The following is a 17,156-nucleotide window of genomic DNA, read 5'->3' as shown; positions in this document are numbered from 1 at the left end:
TACCATCTAGTACATCTAAAATGAAAGCTGGGTTTTTTTGTTTTTTTTTTTTAAACTTGACATTTTTTTAAATGTTTACTTGTAGCCTGAAAGTAAGGAGACAAAGTTTAAAAGGGGTCAAGGAGAGAACTGGGATGGAACTGGTAGCAATAGCATCAATAATGCTTTTGATAAGAGCCAGGGGTGGAGCAATGGACGCTTTTGGCTCAAAGTTTTCATTGAACTAAACCAATAATCCTGGAGCAGCTCTGGGAGCGGCTGTACGTAAAGCAAGCCTTTCTTCAGAGCTGCACGAATGGGGAGACTTTCATCTTCCTGAAACACCAGCGCCTGGGACAGAGCCACAGAGGCTCCTTGACAGTGGCAGCCACAGGCCTACACGACAAGTCACACTGACTCGGGGTCCAAGCTGATGGCCAGGAGCAGAAATTATGCTCCCCACTCACCGTGCCTCTGCTTGTGTCCCTGTCCCTCTCCCAGTCTTTGCCCACCCCAGCTGGCCAGCAAGCCCGCCCCCTTTCTGGAGGCCCTAGACACCCCCGCACTGCCCCATAGCCCTCGCCCACACTGCCCCATAGCCCTCGCCTCCCTCTCCTCCCCCGCTGCACTGCCCCATAGCCCTCGCCTGCCTCCTTCACCCCCACACTACCCCATAACCCTCGCCTGCCTCCTTCACCCCCACACTGCCCCATAACCCTTGCCTCCCTCTCCTCCCCCACTGCGCTGGGAGCAGCTCCTGCCAGACGATGGCACAAGGCCTCCTAGGAGGGGTCTTGTGGGTAAGGTCCCAGAATGGGGTCTGGAGACCAAGCTTCCATTTCCTGCTGTTCGACAGGCTGTGAGCAGGGCAGGTCCCTCACCGCTCTGTACCCAGCAGCACAGCGGGGAGAACAGGCCTCTCTGGGCCTTGTCTGCGTCCATAGCAAACCCTCCGGGGCAAGCGCACAGCCGGTGTTTGTGCTGTGCCAAGCCCAGTGGGCCCCTCGGCAGCGCTGCAATCCGACACCAACCCTTTGCCACGGCTCCAGCAGGCCGGAAGGGACAGCAAAGGAATCTAGTCCACGCCCCTGCCAAAACGCAGGACTTGTGTCCGCAGCATCCAAGACAGATGGCTGCTCAGCCTCCTTTGGAAACCCTCCAGAGACGCTGATCTGTGCCCGGGGCCAAGCTCTCCAGCACGGGGCTGCAGCTCAGCACACGCCGAGTGCTTCTCTGCTGCCCCACTCGAGGGCAGAGCCCCTCTGGCTTCCCGGCACCGGGAGGGAAGTTCTGAAGGGTGGGGGTCAAAAAACCCAGGGCCAGCCAACGCCTTCAGGGGCTGGCCAATAGAAGGGATGATTGGGCACATGGCCCAAGAGGAGCCCAGCTGCTGGAGAGACGCCCTGGGAGGCAGGAAGGCTGAAGAGGAGAAGATGCTGCAGGAACCAGCCATCAGCAGCAAAGCTTCGAGCTGCCAGTGGAGGACGACAGAGGACGGGAGAAGGGGATCGTGGAGCTATGGCGAGGAGGGGAAAGAGGACCAGGACTGATGTGTTCAAGGTGTGAAGAGCAGCAGGATCAGGTGGTGCTTTGCTAAGGCATGGCAGAGCAGATCCCGGGGCTGTCGTCTCTGCAGATTGCAAGGGAACAAGGACTTGCCACAACCCCTCAGCTCCTGCTAGCAACATGCTACAGAAATGGATCTAACTATGCAGTTCATTCCCATGGGGTAAGACTTTCCCTCAAGACATGGTAATGCCGGGGTAATGACCGAAAACACTTGAGAGAAGTGTTAAGATGGCCAAGTGGCAAAGGGTTCCTTAGAGCACCATAAACACTGTCACCAATCCAGACACAAAAACACCTGCGGTGCCTGTATGGGACAGTCGCCCCCTGGCAGACATGAGACTGCACCAGAGCCAAGAACATCAGTTTCTACGGGTTGGGCTAAAAAGCCAAGGCTCCTTATCTAGGGACTTTAACACATTCATACCCTCAGTGAATTGGACACCAATAGGGACAGATATGTTTGTTCTATCTATGGAACACATGCACCAGGTAGCTGGGGGTTGTTAGTTCCATCTTAAAGCTGGGGAAACTGAGGCACAGAATGGTCAGGTGTTGCTACTGTAATTTTTAAAGTTAGTAATTTCCTAAAAAGTCACCCTGGGGCAAGGAGAAAGTTGGAAGGGTGAAAAGCTGGAAAGAGATTGCAAGAAAAATGGGAATTTGAAACAAAAATTATTCCCCCGAGGACAGCGCCTCCTCCGGCTGCAGGATATAACTGGGGGTGGAAAACAGGGGTTGATCACTCACTCATCTTGCGGCATCTCAGGTTCCGTGGACTCATACATGTACCAGTCAGGGCTGGCAAAGTCATCGTAAGCAAGGGAGCCGCGGACTGACAAAGAGCTGTTGTTGGCCATCCCCTGCTCTCTCAACCTCTGCTGAAAAAAAGAAAAAGAATTTTAAAAACTCCTGTTCATTGCAGAGTGAAAATACCCGCCAGGGCTGCTCTCGATGCCTTCCCGGGGTGCTCTAGGGGCCGGTCAAAACACAAAAGATTATCCAGGATACTTCTACGCTCTCTGCACTGGAGTTTCACTGTGACAGGTGGGCGGGGGAGGGAGAATCTCTCCCCTCCGGTTAATACTCTTTGCAGTGTGAATTCACACCATTTCAGCAACTGATGAACACAGTGGGGATGGCTGTAAAACACACACACACACACACACACACACACACACACACACACACACACCACTCTCTACCCTGAAAGATCCAGTCTCAATTGGAGCTAAAAAGATTAAAGCGCTCGAGGCCTGTTTAACTGGGTCCCTTCCACTCTCCCCCCCCCCCCCCCCACCTCAGCCCCAGAGAATCAGACCCTTTGTTTCCATTACCTAACCGCACTTCTGTGGAAGCCTGGGAGTGGTGCTCCCTGGTAAGATGCGGGCTACCCGGGGTCAGTGAGGTAACGGTCTGCACACAGCACTGAGGCTGGCTCCACCCCCTTCCTGGGGCATTTCCCCCCAGTCCTGACCCAGACAGGACATGGCTGTACCTGTCAGAAACAGCCCCCTGGGCCTTTCACTCAAGTGGAGGCTGTTACTCTTCTACCCCAGCCACCTCTTCCTCTGGTGCGTCAGAGCCTGGCGAGCCCCACCGCCCACCCTCCCTTTAATCGGTTAGCATTACGTTTACCCATCCCTAGCGTGAACACTGTCAGCATCCTGCATCGCCATTCGTCCGTCCCCACCCAGAGAGCCAGCACTAGAGAAACCATCGTGTTTGGCTCCAAACCCTGACCCCTGCAGCTCTGACTCACCCACCAGGAATGTAGCACTCAGTAAAAGACAGAGCCAGCTCTTTGCAGCACAATACAAGAATCAGTTCATTTGGGAAGGCATCCTGAGGGAAAGCAATGCCCAGCCCACATCCCAGGGTTTACGACACAGAGGTACCAGGGCAGCTTTTAGTAAATCACTTGCATTGGGAAAGGAGCCTTCAATGTGTGTTGGACCTGCTGCTGCTAAAACCAGGCCAGATGTTCTATTAGTCTAAATCAGCATCCACGGAGCAATGCCAGGTGCACCAGCCAAAGAACCAGCACGTGGCATTAAGCTACACATAGGCCTAAACTGAGAACTGAAGCCTTCTCCTGGATTTCAGAGAAGTTTGATTTTTAGGGTTACCTCAGAAAAGCCAATTTTCCTGCCTCCCTCAAATTGGTCCCATCAGTCCGTGCCAGGAGCCCAGTGGCCTTGGCAGAGGGTCCCAGCAACATCAGACTGTCTCTCACTGTTAATGCCTGGGAGAATTCTGCACCACTGCACATGCACAGAATTCGCGTCCCCACAGATTGCTTTGTTTCCCCGAAGAAAAGTGACTTTCTGGCAGGAAAGCTGCAGGAACAAGCATGCACCACACTATTTCAGGCACCGGGAGCAGCTGGCAGAGAAGTAGATCACTGCAGGGCTGGGGATATCCTAGCCAGCGGCACCTACCCTAAGCTGAAATCATGTCCAACTCACCCCCAGAAACCTCCCCCAGCTGCAGGAAGCTCAGCATCCTCCCCTGCTTCTTGCCCCTATTACTCCTGAGCTGGGGGGAGAGGGGAGGGGAGGGAGGAGTCACTGTGAAGGGAGCTGCTCTCCCATCTACCCCAGTCCAGAGAAAGTCTGGAATTACATTATATACACAAATGCTAATGGAGTAAATCTTGATTTAGGTTGGTGGGGCCTCTACCACTGAGTGTGCTAACTACTCTGAATGGTATCCTTCCTGTCTTAGCAATCTAGCTATTGACTTGGATCTTTATCTGCTTAAGTTTAGCGCCCATTCTCCAGATAGTCAAAGAAAAAACAGGAAGGGGGATGGGAGACAGAGCCTCATTCTCCCCCCCCCCCCTTTTCCTTCTATTTATTTCGAGTTTTCAAATCCCCTACTCATAACTCCGGTCATCTGAAGAAGTGGGCTGTGCCCACGAAAGCTCATGATCCCATCTACATGTTTGCAGCATGTGCATGCCTGGTGTACCTGACACAGAGGGGGCAGGGATGCAGGAATTACAATTCCCAGCTTCTGACTTACATCAGCACAGAGACATGTGCTTAAATCAGCCAGTCAGCCTAGTGCCTGTCTGTCACGAGGCTCAGATCAGCACCACCAAAGAGCTGTCCCACTAAGAACTCCTGTGGCACGTGACTGAGTAGTTAAAAGGAGCGTGAAGGAAAGAACGCACAGAGCTATGTGCATCAGTGCACATGGATGTCAGGCCAAGGCTGGGAGAAAGTCTTTGCATGTGACCTGGAACTACAGAAACACTGGAGGCCAGGAGGGGGAAGACAACAGAGGAACAAACCGTGCTGAGCTGCTCCATTTGGAGGAAACCAGCTCTCTAGCTCCTATATAGCTCTTGTCATCAGCACTTTACCAAGGGATGTCAGTATCATTATCCCCATTCTACAAATGGGGAAACTGAGGCACAGAGCTGGGAAAGGAATTGCCCAAGGCCACTCAGCAGGCCAGTAGCAGAGCTGGGAACACAACTCAGGTCTGCTGCATTCCAGTCCCAGGCACTAGCTGCCAGGTGTCACAGCCTAAAGCAACTCTGTAAGAAACATCAAGCCACAATTCTTCCAAGTCAGAAACTACCTCATCGCAAGGGTGACCACATGACCAGTTTTGGCTGGGACAGTCCCTTTTTAAAGCCCTGTTCTGCCTTTTTTTTTTAAACACACAAAAGCAAGGAGCGGCGCACAGGAACAAGCAGGGGGAGTGGAGATGCCAGCCCCACTCCGTAGGGAGATAGGGCCAGGTGGAGCAGCATTCCAACATGGGAGGTGGCAGGGTTTCAACATGGGGTGGGGGGCAGCAGCATTCCAGGCTGGAGGGGGTGACAGGGTTCCAGCAAGTGGGCATGGCCTTGCACAGGGACAGGCAGGGTTCCAGTAAAAGTCTGGTGCAGGAAGGGGGGGACTCGGGCAAGTGGCGGGGAGTGAAATATGGCTGCCCAGGTGTGCTTGGCAGGGTTTCTACATCACCCTGGTCCTTCTTTGCTTAATGTACGATCTGGGAATCCAGGAAGCAAACCCCAGATTAACCATGCGGGCACAGGGTCAGCACCGACCCGGAAAGCAGAGTTCTGCGTACTAAGCTCTCCACAGCCTATGCAGCTACTTCTGGAGGTCCACCAGCCAACACAGGCCAGCCCAAGTCTCCTTAGCTTTTGCAAGAAGATGGGGGCTGTGGCATATGGAAGGAGGCAGCTGTGACTAGTTCTCTTTATCTTTGGCTGGCTGGAGCCTCACAGAGCACCTGTGACTAAGCGCAGCTGCTGAGGCCAAGCAGGGGAACCTCTGAGACTTTCCAGCACATCACAGACTTGGCTGCTCCTGCAGGGCTAAGCACGATTCTTTAGCACGCCCGTCCTTAGCCAGGGTGAATCAGACCGCGGTTCCCCGAGCTGACTCATCTGCCAGGGCCAAGCAGGCTCCCTGGGGTCATACACCCCCTTGCCTCTGGGCAAGAGCTGGAAATGTGGGGGACGGGGTCTGGCTCCTCAGCACAGCTACCAATGGGAGCGATGTGCTGCAGCGTGCCTGACGGAGGAGTTAGCAGCACCCTGAGGGCACCACCTCCCAGGGAGGAAAAGTCGCACCCTGATGCGTGGCACCCGCAAGTGGCAGAAAGAACAGAGGAGATGGGGCCCACAGGACAGCCGGCCCAGGCCTCAGGCTGCAGAGCAGATGCTGTGCTCGAGTAAGGGGATTCTCAGGGGTGTCAAGTTGTCTGCATGGCCCCAGTAACATGCATTAGTTCAGCAATTAAAGAATTAGCTCCCAGGCCTATTGCATTCGGGGCTCATCTGCAAGCCTGACCAGCTTCAGCTTGAAATCTTGCTCAGTAAGGACTGAAGGATCGGGCCCATGCCAGAAGGGGAAAGCCCCTCGAGCGGTCGATGACACCAGTTCAGGATCAGGCCCACATATGGAGACAATGTCTCCACCTAAATCCGTTTGCTTTGGAGCCCTGTCAAGCCTTCACTGACCAATCCTGAGCCAGGACCTCTCCCTGGCCCCAAGCATTGGGAGTAAATGTTACTCATCCTTCCTCCCCCCATGCTGGGAACACAGTGATTCTTGTGCTGTCCCACTCCACCCAGCCATTACCCGAAACCTGAGCGCTTTGCTCCTCCAGCTAACCTCTGCCTGGGATGGCCGGGCTTTGATCACAGAAACACCAGCAAGATTGATGGTCTCAATAAAGCCCTTCATTTCCCCCATCTATCACTCCCCAGGGAGCGTTTACATCTCACCGCAGTGGAGTGGGGCTGGGAGAGGCGGACTCCCCCTCCCCCCAACGTAATGACAGCGCATCGTGTGCGGCTTTTAATAAAAACGATACAGATCTGTCTCCAGCACTGCTCTGGGAGCCGTTTTGAGTTTTAAAAGGGATTTCGTTTCATTCAATTGAGCTTCGCGAGGCGCCGAGGCAGGAACAAAACAGGACGGAAGGCCTGGCTGTGCTCGTAGCGCCTGCCACGTTTGCCCAGGCCGGGTTTGCTTAGTGCATTAGGCTCATTTGTCTGCACAAAGGAGGGGCAATTTCTCTCCTACACTGTTTGCACAGGTGCCAGCTAGGCAAAGCAGCTGTCCGTTTACCAGCTGTTATGCAAATCCACGAAGACACCATTAGCTGTTTATTCTTAAATGCCATCAACCCCTACTAGCATCAAGATGCAGCCACTTGTGGTAATAAATCTGTAGCTGTACAGGAATTCACACATCATCCTAGGTGCCTGGAATATCATTGTGGTAGTCATGGTAGAAATCAGAGCATCTTGCTCCAGACCCACCAACCCCTCCCCCATTCTGCTGAATGAGCTCCATTAGCTGCTAGCAGTATAGGTCCTATGACACAACTGCGTAGCTCTGATTTCATGCACTAAAGAGCAGAGGAATATACAGATCCCAGCGCAGGCCAGATCCTCAAAGACATTGAGCTACCCAACTCATTTATTTCAAGACCTCTGAGGATCTAGGCCTATGTTACGGGGCTCTGTTAGCATATTGCCTGTTTCTTAAGAGGCGGGCCTCACCGGCCACTGCAGGCCAGGCCCTGCCACAGCATGTGAGCGGAGAATGGAAGTGACTAGGAGGGGGGCACAGCTGCCTCCTTGCACTGGGGGCTTTCTCCAAGAGCGTCCTTGTGGCCTCAGCTCCAGCCTCCAGAGCACAATGGGCTGCAGGGAAGCCCTCAGCTGGGCCAAGCGGCCAAGCCCTGCCCCCTCTGGGGAGTGGTGTCTTTGCCCAGAGTTTGGAAGCTTGGAGAAATCTCTCATCAGGCGTCTCTGACCCGTCACTGGAATTCTGGCCCCCCAGTGCCCAAGGTGCATTTCAGAGGAAGAATTAGGCTCCTCCATCGGCCAGCCACAGAGCACGATGCCTCCGTAGCTCTACTAGCCTGGGCCTCGGGGGCTAGGAGAAGCCAGTGAGCTCAGCAGTCCAGAGCTCTGTCTCACCGCTGCTGTGCGGAGGCAGCTCCCAGACGCTGGCTCAGAGGGCAGGGGAGTCCCAGAATACCCCACCCCATCACTCACAGGGAGGAAGCTCTCTGGAGGTCAGATGCCCCATACCCACTGCCTCCAGCCTGCGGGGACCTGGAGGCCTGTTGTGCCAGTCTGGGCCAAAGGGCATTTTGTTGGCTGTTTGCTCCTGGCGGGGGTCAGGCACAGAGCATTCAGGGCCTGTGCTAGCTTCCCACACACCTCTGAGGAGACCTCCTGGCCACACCCTTTGCTCTACCTGCATCCTGGACCCTCAGCCATGGCCGGATCCCCTGCCAAGCAGCCACCCCCACCTGCGCGACTTGCCCCGGCTCAGCACGAGAGCAGCATGTGGAGAAATGCTCAGCGACAAACACTGCCACCAACACACGGAGCACCCAGCCACAGCTCCTCAGCCATGGGGACCCACAGCATTCACGGCACCCTCACCCCTGCTCCACAAGCTAATTGGCTCATGTCTCCCCACTTGTAGCACCCCACCCCACTGCTCCAGCCGGCCCCGTGCAGGAGGGCTGCGGGTGCCTGGCAAAGCCGGATCCCCCTCGGGCAGCCTCCGAAGGCTGGAACAGCTGCAGCCAGAAGAGAACTGAAGCTGCACAGACCGATCCAGTGTATTAGTGAGGAAGTGGCCAGTCTGGTCTGCTGTACCAGCAAGCTATTTAGAGCCAGTCCGGCACAGGGGAGAGACAGCGTATGGCCCACAGAGCTGCTGGCTGGGAGTGGTACGGCAGCCAGAGGAGCTGCAGCATTCTGCTCCTGTCCCCACGCACTGCTGCCCCTCCCAGTGGGGGGAAGAGCAGAACCCCCATCTCTGCCCCCTGGCCAGAGGGGGCACAGCTCATGGGGGGTGTGGTGGGGGCTCTGCTCTTGTCCCCGCTGGAAGGGCCAGGAGCGTGTGGGGAAAGATGCACAATGCAGGCAGTTCTACTAGCTGCCATACTACCCTGGACTCCTCCCGAGTGCGGTGGGATGGGGAGAGGAAGAGCGTGTGGGGCTGGGAGCACGTGAGGAGGTCACCTGGCCCCTCTAGCCGCCGTGACCAAAGGCAGAGCAGTTGTGTCAGGCAGCACCCGAGGCTCAACAAATCAAACACCCCAGACAGCAGCCCGGGGGGGGGGGGGGGGGCGGGTGTCTCCTGCCACGTACAGGAGACTCTGGCCTGGGCAGCCACCAGTGGAGCAGTGAACAGAGCCGCTGAATGGAGGTGGCACCCGCGGGGGCCATATCGGGCTCAGGGACTGAGGGGCTGGACAGTCTCCAGCACTCGCTCCTGGGTCACTCAGACACAGACACGCCGCTCCCAGCACGCTCTCCGTGCCATGCCCTGGACAGGACCATGACACCGGTCTCCCAGGTCTTCCTGCTGCCCAAAGCCGCCCGTGTCCTGTTGTCGCATATTGTGCCCAGGTCCCTGGCAGCAGCAGGGACAAGGATCCTTGGCTGAAGAGGGCACCCATGCACTGATCCCAGCCCCACAGGCTCTTAGGCGAGGGCATCTCCTGGGTTAGGTCAAGCAGTTGCTGTGCATGTAGATGTCCCATGCAACAGCATCTAGCTCTGCATGCAGTGCCCAGCCTCCCCTGCCAGCAGCAGACCTGACTCGTCCACCCCATGCAGGGTGGCACCTCACCGGCTCCCTTTCCTGGAGGAGAGACTGTTGCCGGGCATGTTGTTTTAGAGTGATCAGCAGGTCAGCGGCGCGGCCAGCTCCCGACTGCTCTCCCAACAGAGATGTGAAACTGAACCACCAAACCTCTTGCTGCCACATGGGAAATTTTAACCCTGCAGCGGCTGCCTAGTCTGCCAACCCACATTCACCAGGAGGTACCAGCCCCTTTCAGCGTCCAGTCGTACCTCGCATGGAGCCGAAGGATTCACACCTGGTTGCTACTGGCTGGAACCAGCCTCTAGCAGCCCCTTGGCTCTTGAAGGGCATCAAAGGCTCAGGATGCCCCACCTCAAAAAAAGATTCACAGCTCTGGTCTCTTCAATTAGCAATGGAGGAGCAGCCCCTCCTCTCCCTCCCCCCCAAGCATCCTGTTTTCCCTAGATCCAGCAAGAGGGGCAGAAGAAACCAAGGCACGTTCTTCCAGCTAGCTCTCACCACTGCGCTACCTAGGCTAGCGCATCCAGCGTGGTCTGGCCAACTGCTAACCCTGCGCTTCCTAGGCCTCATTCCCAGCACTGACCATCCGCCCAGTCCTGCTGTGCGGAGCCTTCCCGTATCTGGCTAACAGGCACCAGGAAGGAGAGAGCCAGCTCACAAGCCTCCTGCAAGGGACTCCCCGCACTCCCCCGACACTTGATGTTTTGGTACAGGTCTCCCGCCGACATGACTCAGCCGTGGTTATTGCTCACGGACACCCCAGCACCACTCCCAGCGGCCCTTCCAGCTGGGGACACAAATCCTGCCCCACTACTTCCCCTCCTCCAGTCATAGCCAGGTGGAAGGGAGTCTATTTCACCGGTGCCATGGCTCAGAGGGGATCAACTTAACACACAACGAATGGTTCTGCGGCACCTTAGAGCCCAACAAAACACGTAGATGGGATGTGGGCACAACCCAGTTCAGGGGGGATCACGAGCCCACGGGAAGCAATGACAAAACTCCCCATTAATTTCAAGGACTAGGTCTGCAGTTCTCTCGTGCCATTCACTGGCCGCTCAGAGGAAACCCGTCTTGACCCTGAACATGGTAACTGCAGACAGTCTGTTGCATGGGGTGAGAAGCAAACAGTCCACCTTCAGCTTCTGGGCAGCTCAGGCCTTCAGGGGGTCTTGCTACTCCCTGAAGCATCTGCCCCACGGGAGAGCGCCAGTTCTCTCACTTGCACTGGTGCTCGGCCCTCTTGGAGCACGCATTGCTCCTTACAGGGAGCAACTCAGGCCCAGATTCAGTTGGCTGTCTGCTTAGGGGTGGCTGGCCTCAGATGCGTTAACGGGGACTGGCTCTTCCTTGGGAAATCTTTCACTGACACCTCCAAGGTGCCTCCAAGGGGACTCCTAAAACCCAAGGCATCCAAAATCACTCAGCTCTTAAACAAGGTTGGCCTTAACATCAGGAGAAAGCAGCCCCCTCCCCATACACACTTCACCAAGGCATCCCATCCTGACCTAGGCACCTCCACCCTGGGTTAGTCCTTTCCTGGACTTCCCAAGTTACATGGCTGACACGGGGCCTTGGGACTGAGGCCACCGGGGAAACGTTGCCTCCAAAGGCCAACAGCATTGGCTCACGGAGTGCCTGAAGCCAGCACTTCTAGCGATTGGTTCTTTTCTAGCATCTCTGAGGCTTAGAAGCAGAAGTCAGTCAAAACTCTTCTGAAGCCGTTTTGTGTAGGAGACGAGGCCCCTTCAGGGCTCTTAGTTCCTTGGGAGAGAAGCAGCTTTACAGAACCTCTAAAGGGAGACTCCAGAGAGACTGAGGCGCACAGATTCCCAGACATGATTCATATTCAAGCCCAGCTGACGTGTCCCCTCCAGTCCCCCCTGCTGAAGCCCCCTCTTAGTGTAAGGGAAAGTTCTCAGGAATTTGAAGCAGTGCCACAGAGGAGCAGGGCAATAACATTCCTTGTTCCCATCCACCAGGACTAGTGAGCAAGCTCCCTTCCACAAAACAAAAGCAGCTAGTGGTGCCGATCACAGACACTTCTTAATGAGCTAAATTCTGATTCAAGTCACCCTGGTGTAAATCCAGAGTAACTTCAAGGAACTATTCCTAACCTAGTGCAAGTCTGGCAACAAATCAGACATTAGTCCTTTAGAAGAAGCTTTTGTTCACAGCTTTATAGCCAGCAGATCTGAAATAAAGAGGTTATAACTTAAAATGCATTTATTACCTAGGAACCAATCAAGTTAAGGGATACACCTTTTGCTTTCTGAGCAGTTGTGTGTCTACATTTTAAAACAAAGACATACACAAAAAAGGAATTTTCTCGCTCTCCTCCGAAGAGCCCCAATCCTGTAAACGCAGGCACACCTGCTTAACTTTACTCATACAACTAGTTCTCTTCCAGTGAATGGGATCCTGCACATGAGTAAAATTTAAACCTATGCATAAGAGTTTGTAGGATGAAAGCCAGAACAAACAGCAAAGCTGTTCACAAGTGACAGTAACAAAAGCCACAAGTATTGGGGGGGGGGGATCAAAATGTAATACTAGGTGTAATGTGGACTTTGGTGTCTTGATGCAAAATCAAGACATCTCCCAGCAAAATGACACCTAAAGGCTTATAATGGTGATTAGAAATCATTAGCTACGGAGACTCAAGGGGGCTTACAAACGCCTTTTGCTCCTGTGAGACTTCGGATTTCAAGAACAGAACTAAGTGCCTCAAACAAACTCTCAGCCGATTACAATTTGTGTTTATGAATTGCGGTAATAAACAACAGACTAGCCCATGTCACATGCAGATTCATTCCTCTGAATTGCCTGTGTAGTCTGTCAGGCCAAACTTTACTGACAAAGTCCCCCCTGCAGCAGGAAACAGCAACTCAGGAGAGCCCAACAAAGTAAAACGTTACCTTCTTTAGTCAACTCTTCTGAGAGGAGAGCAGATGCACAAAACTCCTCTCCTCTGGAGCAGTCAGGAGATGGAATCCGGTTAAAAAGTCAGCCTCGAGGAGAGCAGCTTACGGATCCCTCACTTCCCTGCTTTCTCTCCCTGTGGCTCAAACTCACCCCAAGAGCTAGCTGTCTAGAGGCAAGTGCACTCAGCAACTGCTGCAGCTGCTCCTGTGTCTTAATCTGATCAGAGGAGCCCAGCAGCGCTGCTGTTTAAAGCTTAAAGGCAAAGTTCAGCACAGCTGAGAGGAGACTCTACTGCTGGGGAACTTTATCCCTTCTCCTGCTCAAGGTGCTTGGCTGGGGCCCACCTCAGGGTTTAGAAAGGGAAAAGCAACCAGGCATCCTCTGATTATCAGCCACCTTTCTGCAGAGGCTGCAGACAGTTCTCTGCTCCAGCGCTTTGTCCACTCTGCTGTCCCCCCGTACAAACACACACAGCCCACCGAGAGACATAGTGCCCAGAGCCAGAAGGGACCCCGCTCACTGCAAACTAGCCCTGCTTTTGCCTGTGCTGGCCACCATGAAAGGCAGGAGACCAGATCCCCAACTGGAGTCAATCGGTGCAGCTCATCAGATGGTGTGAATCAAAAGTGGAGCAATGGCAATTTACTTCAGCTGAGAATCCGGCCCAGCAGCTTTCCTCTTTTTCCTCTGCTTTCACTGCCTCCCCGTGGGGACGGCCTCTCTGGCCTCGCCCCAATCCCAATGGCTTGAGGAGAGAGCCGCGCTAACTGAGGCTACGTCTACACTGAGGAGCTATGTCGGGATCCCGGAAGTATCCCGGAACAGCTGGGCCGCGTCTTTTGAGCAAGCCCGTTATTTTGAAATGTGACAGGCTTGCGAGTCTGACGTCCCTGAAAGCCTTGCTCCACGAGCAGTAAGGGACGTTTCGGAATAGCACTCGGTTTCAAAATTAACTGGAAATAAGCTACACAATTTGTCAAGAATCAGAGGGGTCGCCGTGTTAGTCTGGGTCTGCAAAGGCGGCGAGGAGTCCTGTGGCACCTTATAGACCAACAGATGCATTGGAGCATAAGCTTTCGTGGGCAAAGACCCACTTCGTCAGACTATAAGGTGCCACAGGACTCCTTGTTGCTTTTGCACAATTTGCGTAGCTCAGATTGAATAGCTTATTTTGAGCTATGGGTGCTGTGAGGACGCGCCCTGCAGCCCGTGCAGTGCCTCTAGATGGCAAGCAACAATTGTGACCAAAACCCTTGGCCATGCAGAGAGGCTTTTTGACCGAACAAATCTTCATGAGCAGTGGTCACCTCAGTCGCACTCAGAGCCGAGCAAGCGCGGGGACACTGGGCTTGGCCCAAATCAGGCTGGAAAGTTGGAACATTGTATTTTCTTCTGGAACAAAATGTTGCACTTTGGAAGTTTTCAATAGAAATTAAAATGTTTAATATTCTCCAGTTAAAATGTTCCATTTCAGTTTGGCGAACTGACCAGAAACATTTCATTTTGAGGCATTTCCATGTTAAACTACATTTATTATTTCTATGATGAAATTTTCTACAGGGTCACTTATGTGTAATTTATTTCTACACACTGACATGGCCGACTGCCTTGTGGGAGCTGTAGTTCCGAATGCCCGATGCCCCCAGTCTCCTCTAGGGCCCAGTGCTCCCTGGACAGACTGTGCTTCCCAGCATGTGCTTGCAGCTGTATGGCTGCACAAAGCTGCACCGCAGCAGAGGGGAGACTCTATAGTGTCATGGGGAATGGAGCTCAGCCCATAAGAGCAACCCGCATAGACAATGCGGAGCAAGCAGGAGACATGCCGTAATGGATGGACTCAGCTGGGCACCCTGAAAATCTTGGCCTGGTATCAGCATTTCCAGGCCCTTTCCTCACCCCCTGCTCGAAGCAGGTTTCCTCCTCCCTCTCCTCTGCGCACTGCTTCCATGATGTGCTGGGTGCCGTGCACAAAAGGCTGGACTGGAAGTGGGAGCTCTGTTGTCAGCTCTGCCACTGAGCTACTGTGTGACCATGGACAGTCACTTCGTCTCTTCTCCTTGCTTTGTCTGTCTGGTCTATTTCTACTTCAGGCCTGTCTCGCTACGTGCGCCTGCAGCACCTCGCCAATGATGCCGGGCTCTGGCTGATGCTATGAGGCCTGACTGCGGGGCAAAACCCTTCACTCCTGGCATGGGTAAAACTCCCTTTGAAGTCAAAGGGCATTTTCCCTGATGAACGCCTAGACCAGGGGCCAGCAACCTTTCAGAAGTGGCGTGCCAAGATTTAATGTGCAGCTGGGCCCCGAGTTGCGAACGGTCAACTTACGAAAGTTCGCAGTTATGACCGAAGCTGTCAAAATGGCAGACCCCAAGTTACGAACGCGATCCGTGCATACGAACAGTCACGTGTAACTCTATGGGGTCTGACTTATGAACAAAGTGAGTTATGGACCAATTGCTTGATCCGTAACCGGTTCGTAAGTCGGGGAGAGGCTGTATTCACGTCTGTTTACAGATCTGCGTGCCGTTGGTACTTTTTAAAGTCATTAATACCGCCATTGGCTACTGAGAGCCAATTCATCCTGCTGTCAGGATTTCTGTATTTTTTTTAAATATACGATTTTGATGGCTTTTCGTCTTCTCTCCCTCTGCCTTCAGGTGCCTCAGAATAACACCAGCCGGTGCACGTGGGGGAAGCTGGAGGCTGTCAATGCTGAGTCGGCAAAAGGCGACAGCCATTTTTATGCAAATTAGGCACGGGATATTTAAATCTCTGCCTCATTTGCAATGTCGACCTGCCTAATCTGCATCCCTCTGCCGACAGAGGGATGCAGTCTAGACATACCTTCAGGGTTTATGCAGCTTTGTATTAAATTCAGTCCTTTTCATCCCCTTGTTCCTAGGGATTCTGATGGACTGTGATTTAGTCTTAAAAATGTCCTTGATGCTTTTTTAACCATGGATCCAGTATGTATCCATGGCCCAAGTTCTGGCCCCGGTCACTGGAGGAGCAGCCCACGCAGCCATGCGGCCCTGGCCCTGGCAGCCTGAGCAGCTGCTGCAGCCACGGCTCTGGCCGCTGGAGGAGGAGCAGCCGCCACGGCGACACAGCCACGGCCCTGGCCCTGGCTGCCGGAGGAGCAGCTGCTGCAGCCATGTGGCCCCGACACTGGCAGCTTGAGCAGCCACTGCCACTGTGCAGTCCTGGCCCCAACGGCCAGAGGAGCCACTCAAAATCGGCGCTCACATGCTGTGCATTGGCGACCCTGGGACTAGATGGAAACAAATCCGGGTTTGTGATGTACCTGATCTTGCTTCCAGGCCTGCTGAGGGGGCAACTGCCCTGGGCCCCAGCGATTCAAAGGGGCCCAGAGCTCTTGGCCACAACCACTATTGTGGCAGTGGCGGCAGCCTGAGGCCAGGGCCCTATAAATCACTGCCAGAGCCACACGGAGCGCTGCAGAGCCCATGCTCCAGCCAGCGCTGGGCGGGGGAGCACCACGGTTCTGGTGGCACTGAAGGCCAACTTCCCCGGCCATGCTCCTTCCACCCAAGGCCATGCCCTTCCAGGAGTGCAGCGCCAGGCCCCCTCCCTTGCCCAGTCCATCAGCTCGCTGAATCTACGAGACACCATAACATTATTTTCCATGCAAGCTAGAGACAATCCAGAGCGTTGGTCAGAGCTCCCAAAGTGATGCAGTTCTCCCCTTCTAACACTTCCAAGCCGTGATGCTTTTCACTACTCCCGCCACAGTATACTGCTTCAATATCTTCTTCTGTGTGCTTCTCTCATCAGGGGGGTTTCCTGCACTCTTTTTTCTGCTATATGCATACAATAATCAGAGACCTGCTCTGTGTGTGTCTCGAACTGCTGAAAAAATAGACAATTACATGTATATCTCATTAGATTAACTGAACATTCATGTTTGATCACATAATTAATGACTGTATTCTAATCTGTTTGCGCAGGGGTGAAAGGCAATTAATCAGGATGGTTAAGGAAATACAGAGGATAAGATTTTATGTTTTCACACATTATAGCTTAATGGGGTTACAATTACAGGGAGGCACAACTTTCAGAAGAATGATCCCACACCAAAAGTCTGGCTCCTAACAATTTTGGCACTAGAGGGCAGGGATTACAATCCTGAAAATATTTGCTTAGATGCTTGATTTACCCCTTGAGTAGTCTCCATTGATTTAATTGGACCAGTCATGCATGTAGTATAAAACAGGCTTAAGTCATGGCAGGATGGATCCAAATTTCACAAATGGCCCGATCAACACCACTGATTTTACCAATCCCGAATTTCAAACCATTTGAAATCTGGTTCCAACTTCTGCAGCTTGGGCCCATTGTGCCTTTATTGAAGCACCTCCAGTGTGGTCCACATTCACCAAGGACAACAAACCTGAGCGAAGCTGGGTCCGTTCATGGGTTTGTTTGGGAACTCAGTAGGATTTGGCAATTTCAGTCAAGGTTTGTTTGTTTATTTTCATTTCAAAGAAACCTGTGAAAGCTGAACATAAAACCCGGAGGCATGAATCCCCTGGGAGCCCAAACTACCCATGGAAA

General features: G+C 53.6%; 1 protein-coding gene across 3 annotated transcripts in view; it reads right to left on the bottom strand.

Annotated features, from left to right (window-relative positions):
- STRA6 (signaling receptor and transporter of retinol STRA6) overlaps positions 1-13,090 on the bottom strand; it is a 37,921-nt gene extending 24,831 nt beyond the window's left edge. The window contains exons 1-2 of one of the 3 annotated variants that reach the window (XM_075897596.2): positions 12,575-13,090; positions 2,296-2,423 (exon numbers count right to left, since the gene is read on the bottom strand). In XM_075897596.2, coding sequence (XP_075753711.2) covers positions 2,296-2,405 — 110 coding nt within the window. In that variant the 5' untranslated portion in view covers positions 2,406-2,423; positions 12,575-13,090. Of the gene's footprint in view, positions 1-2,295; positions 2,427-12,574 lie in introns of all 3 variants that reach the window. The other 2 variants (XM_075897595.2, XM_075897594.2) reach the window with 2 other exon arrangements.
- Positions 13,091-17,156: the final 4,066 nt, after the last annotated feature.

The sequence above is a fragment of the Pelodiscus sinensis genome, chromosome 14 (assembly GCF_052426305.1).
Source record: "Pelodiscus sinensis isolate ZL-2025 chromosome 14, ASM5242630v1, whole genome shotgun sequence".
In the NCBI taxonomy this organism is placed as follows: domain Eukaryota; kingdom Metazoa; phylum Chordata; order Testudines; family Trionychidae; genus Pelodiscus; species Pelodiscus sinensis.
The sequence above is the reverse complement of the archived record's forward strand: the minus strand, read 5'-3'. Positions and strand labels throughout refer to the sequence as shown.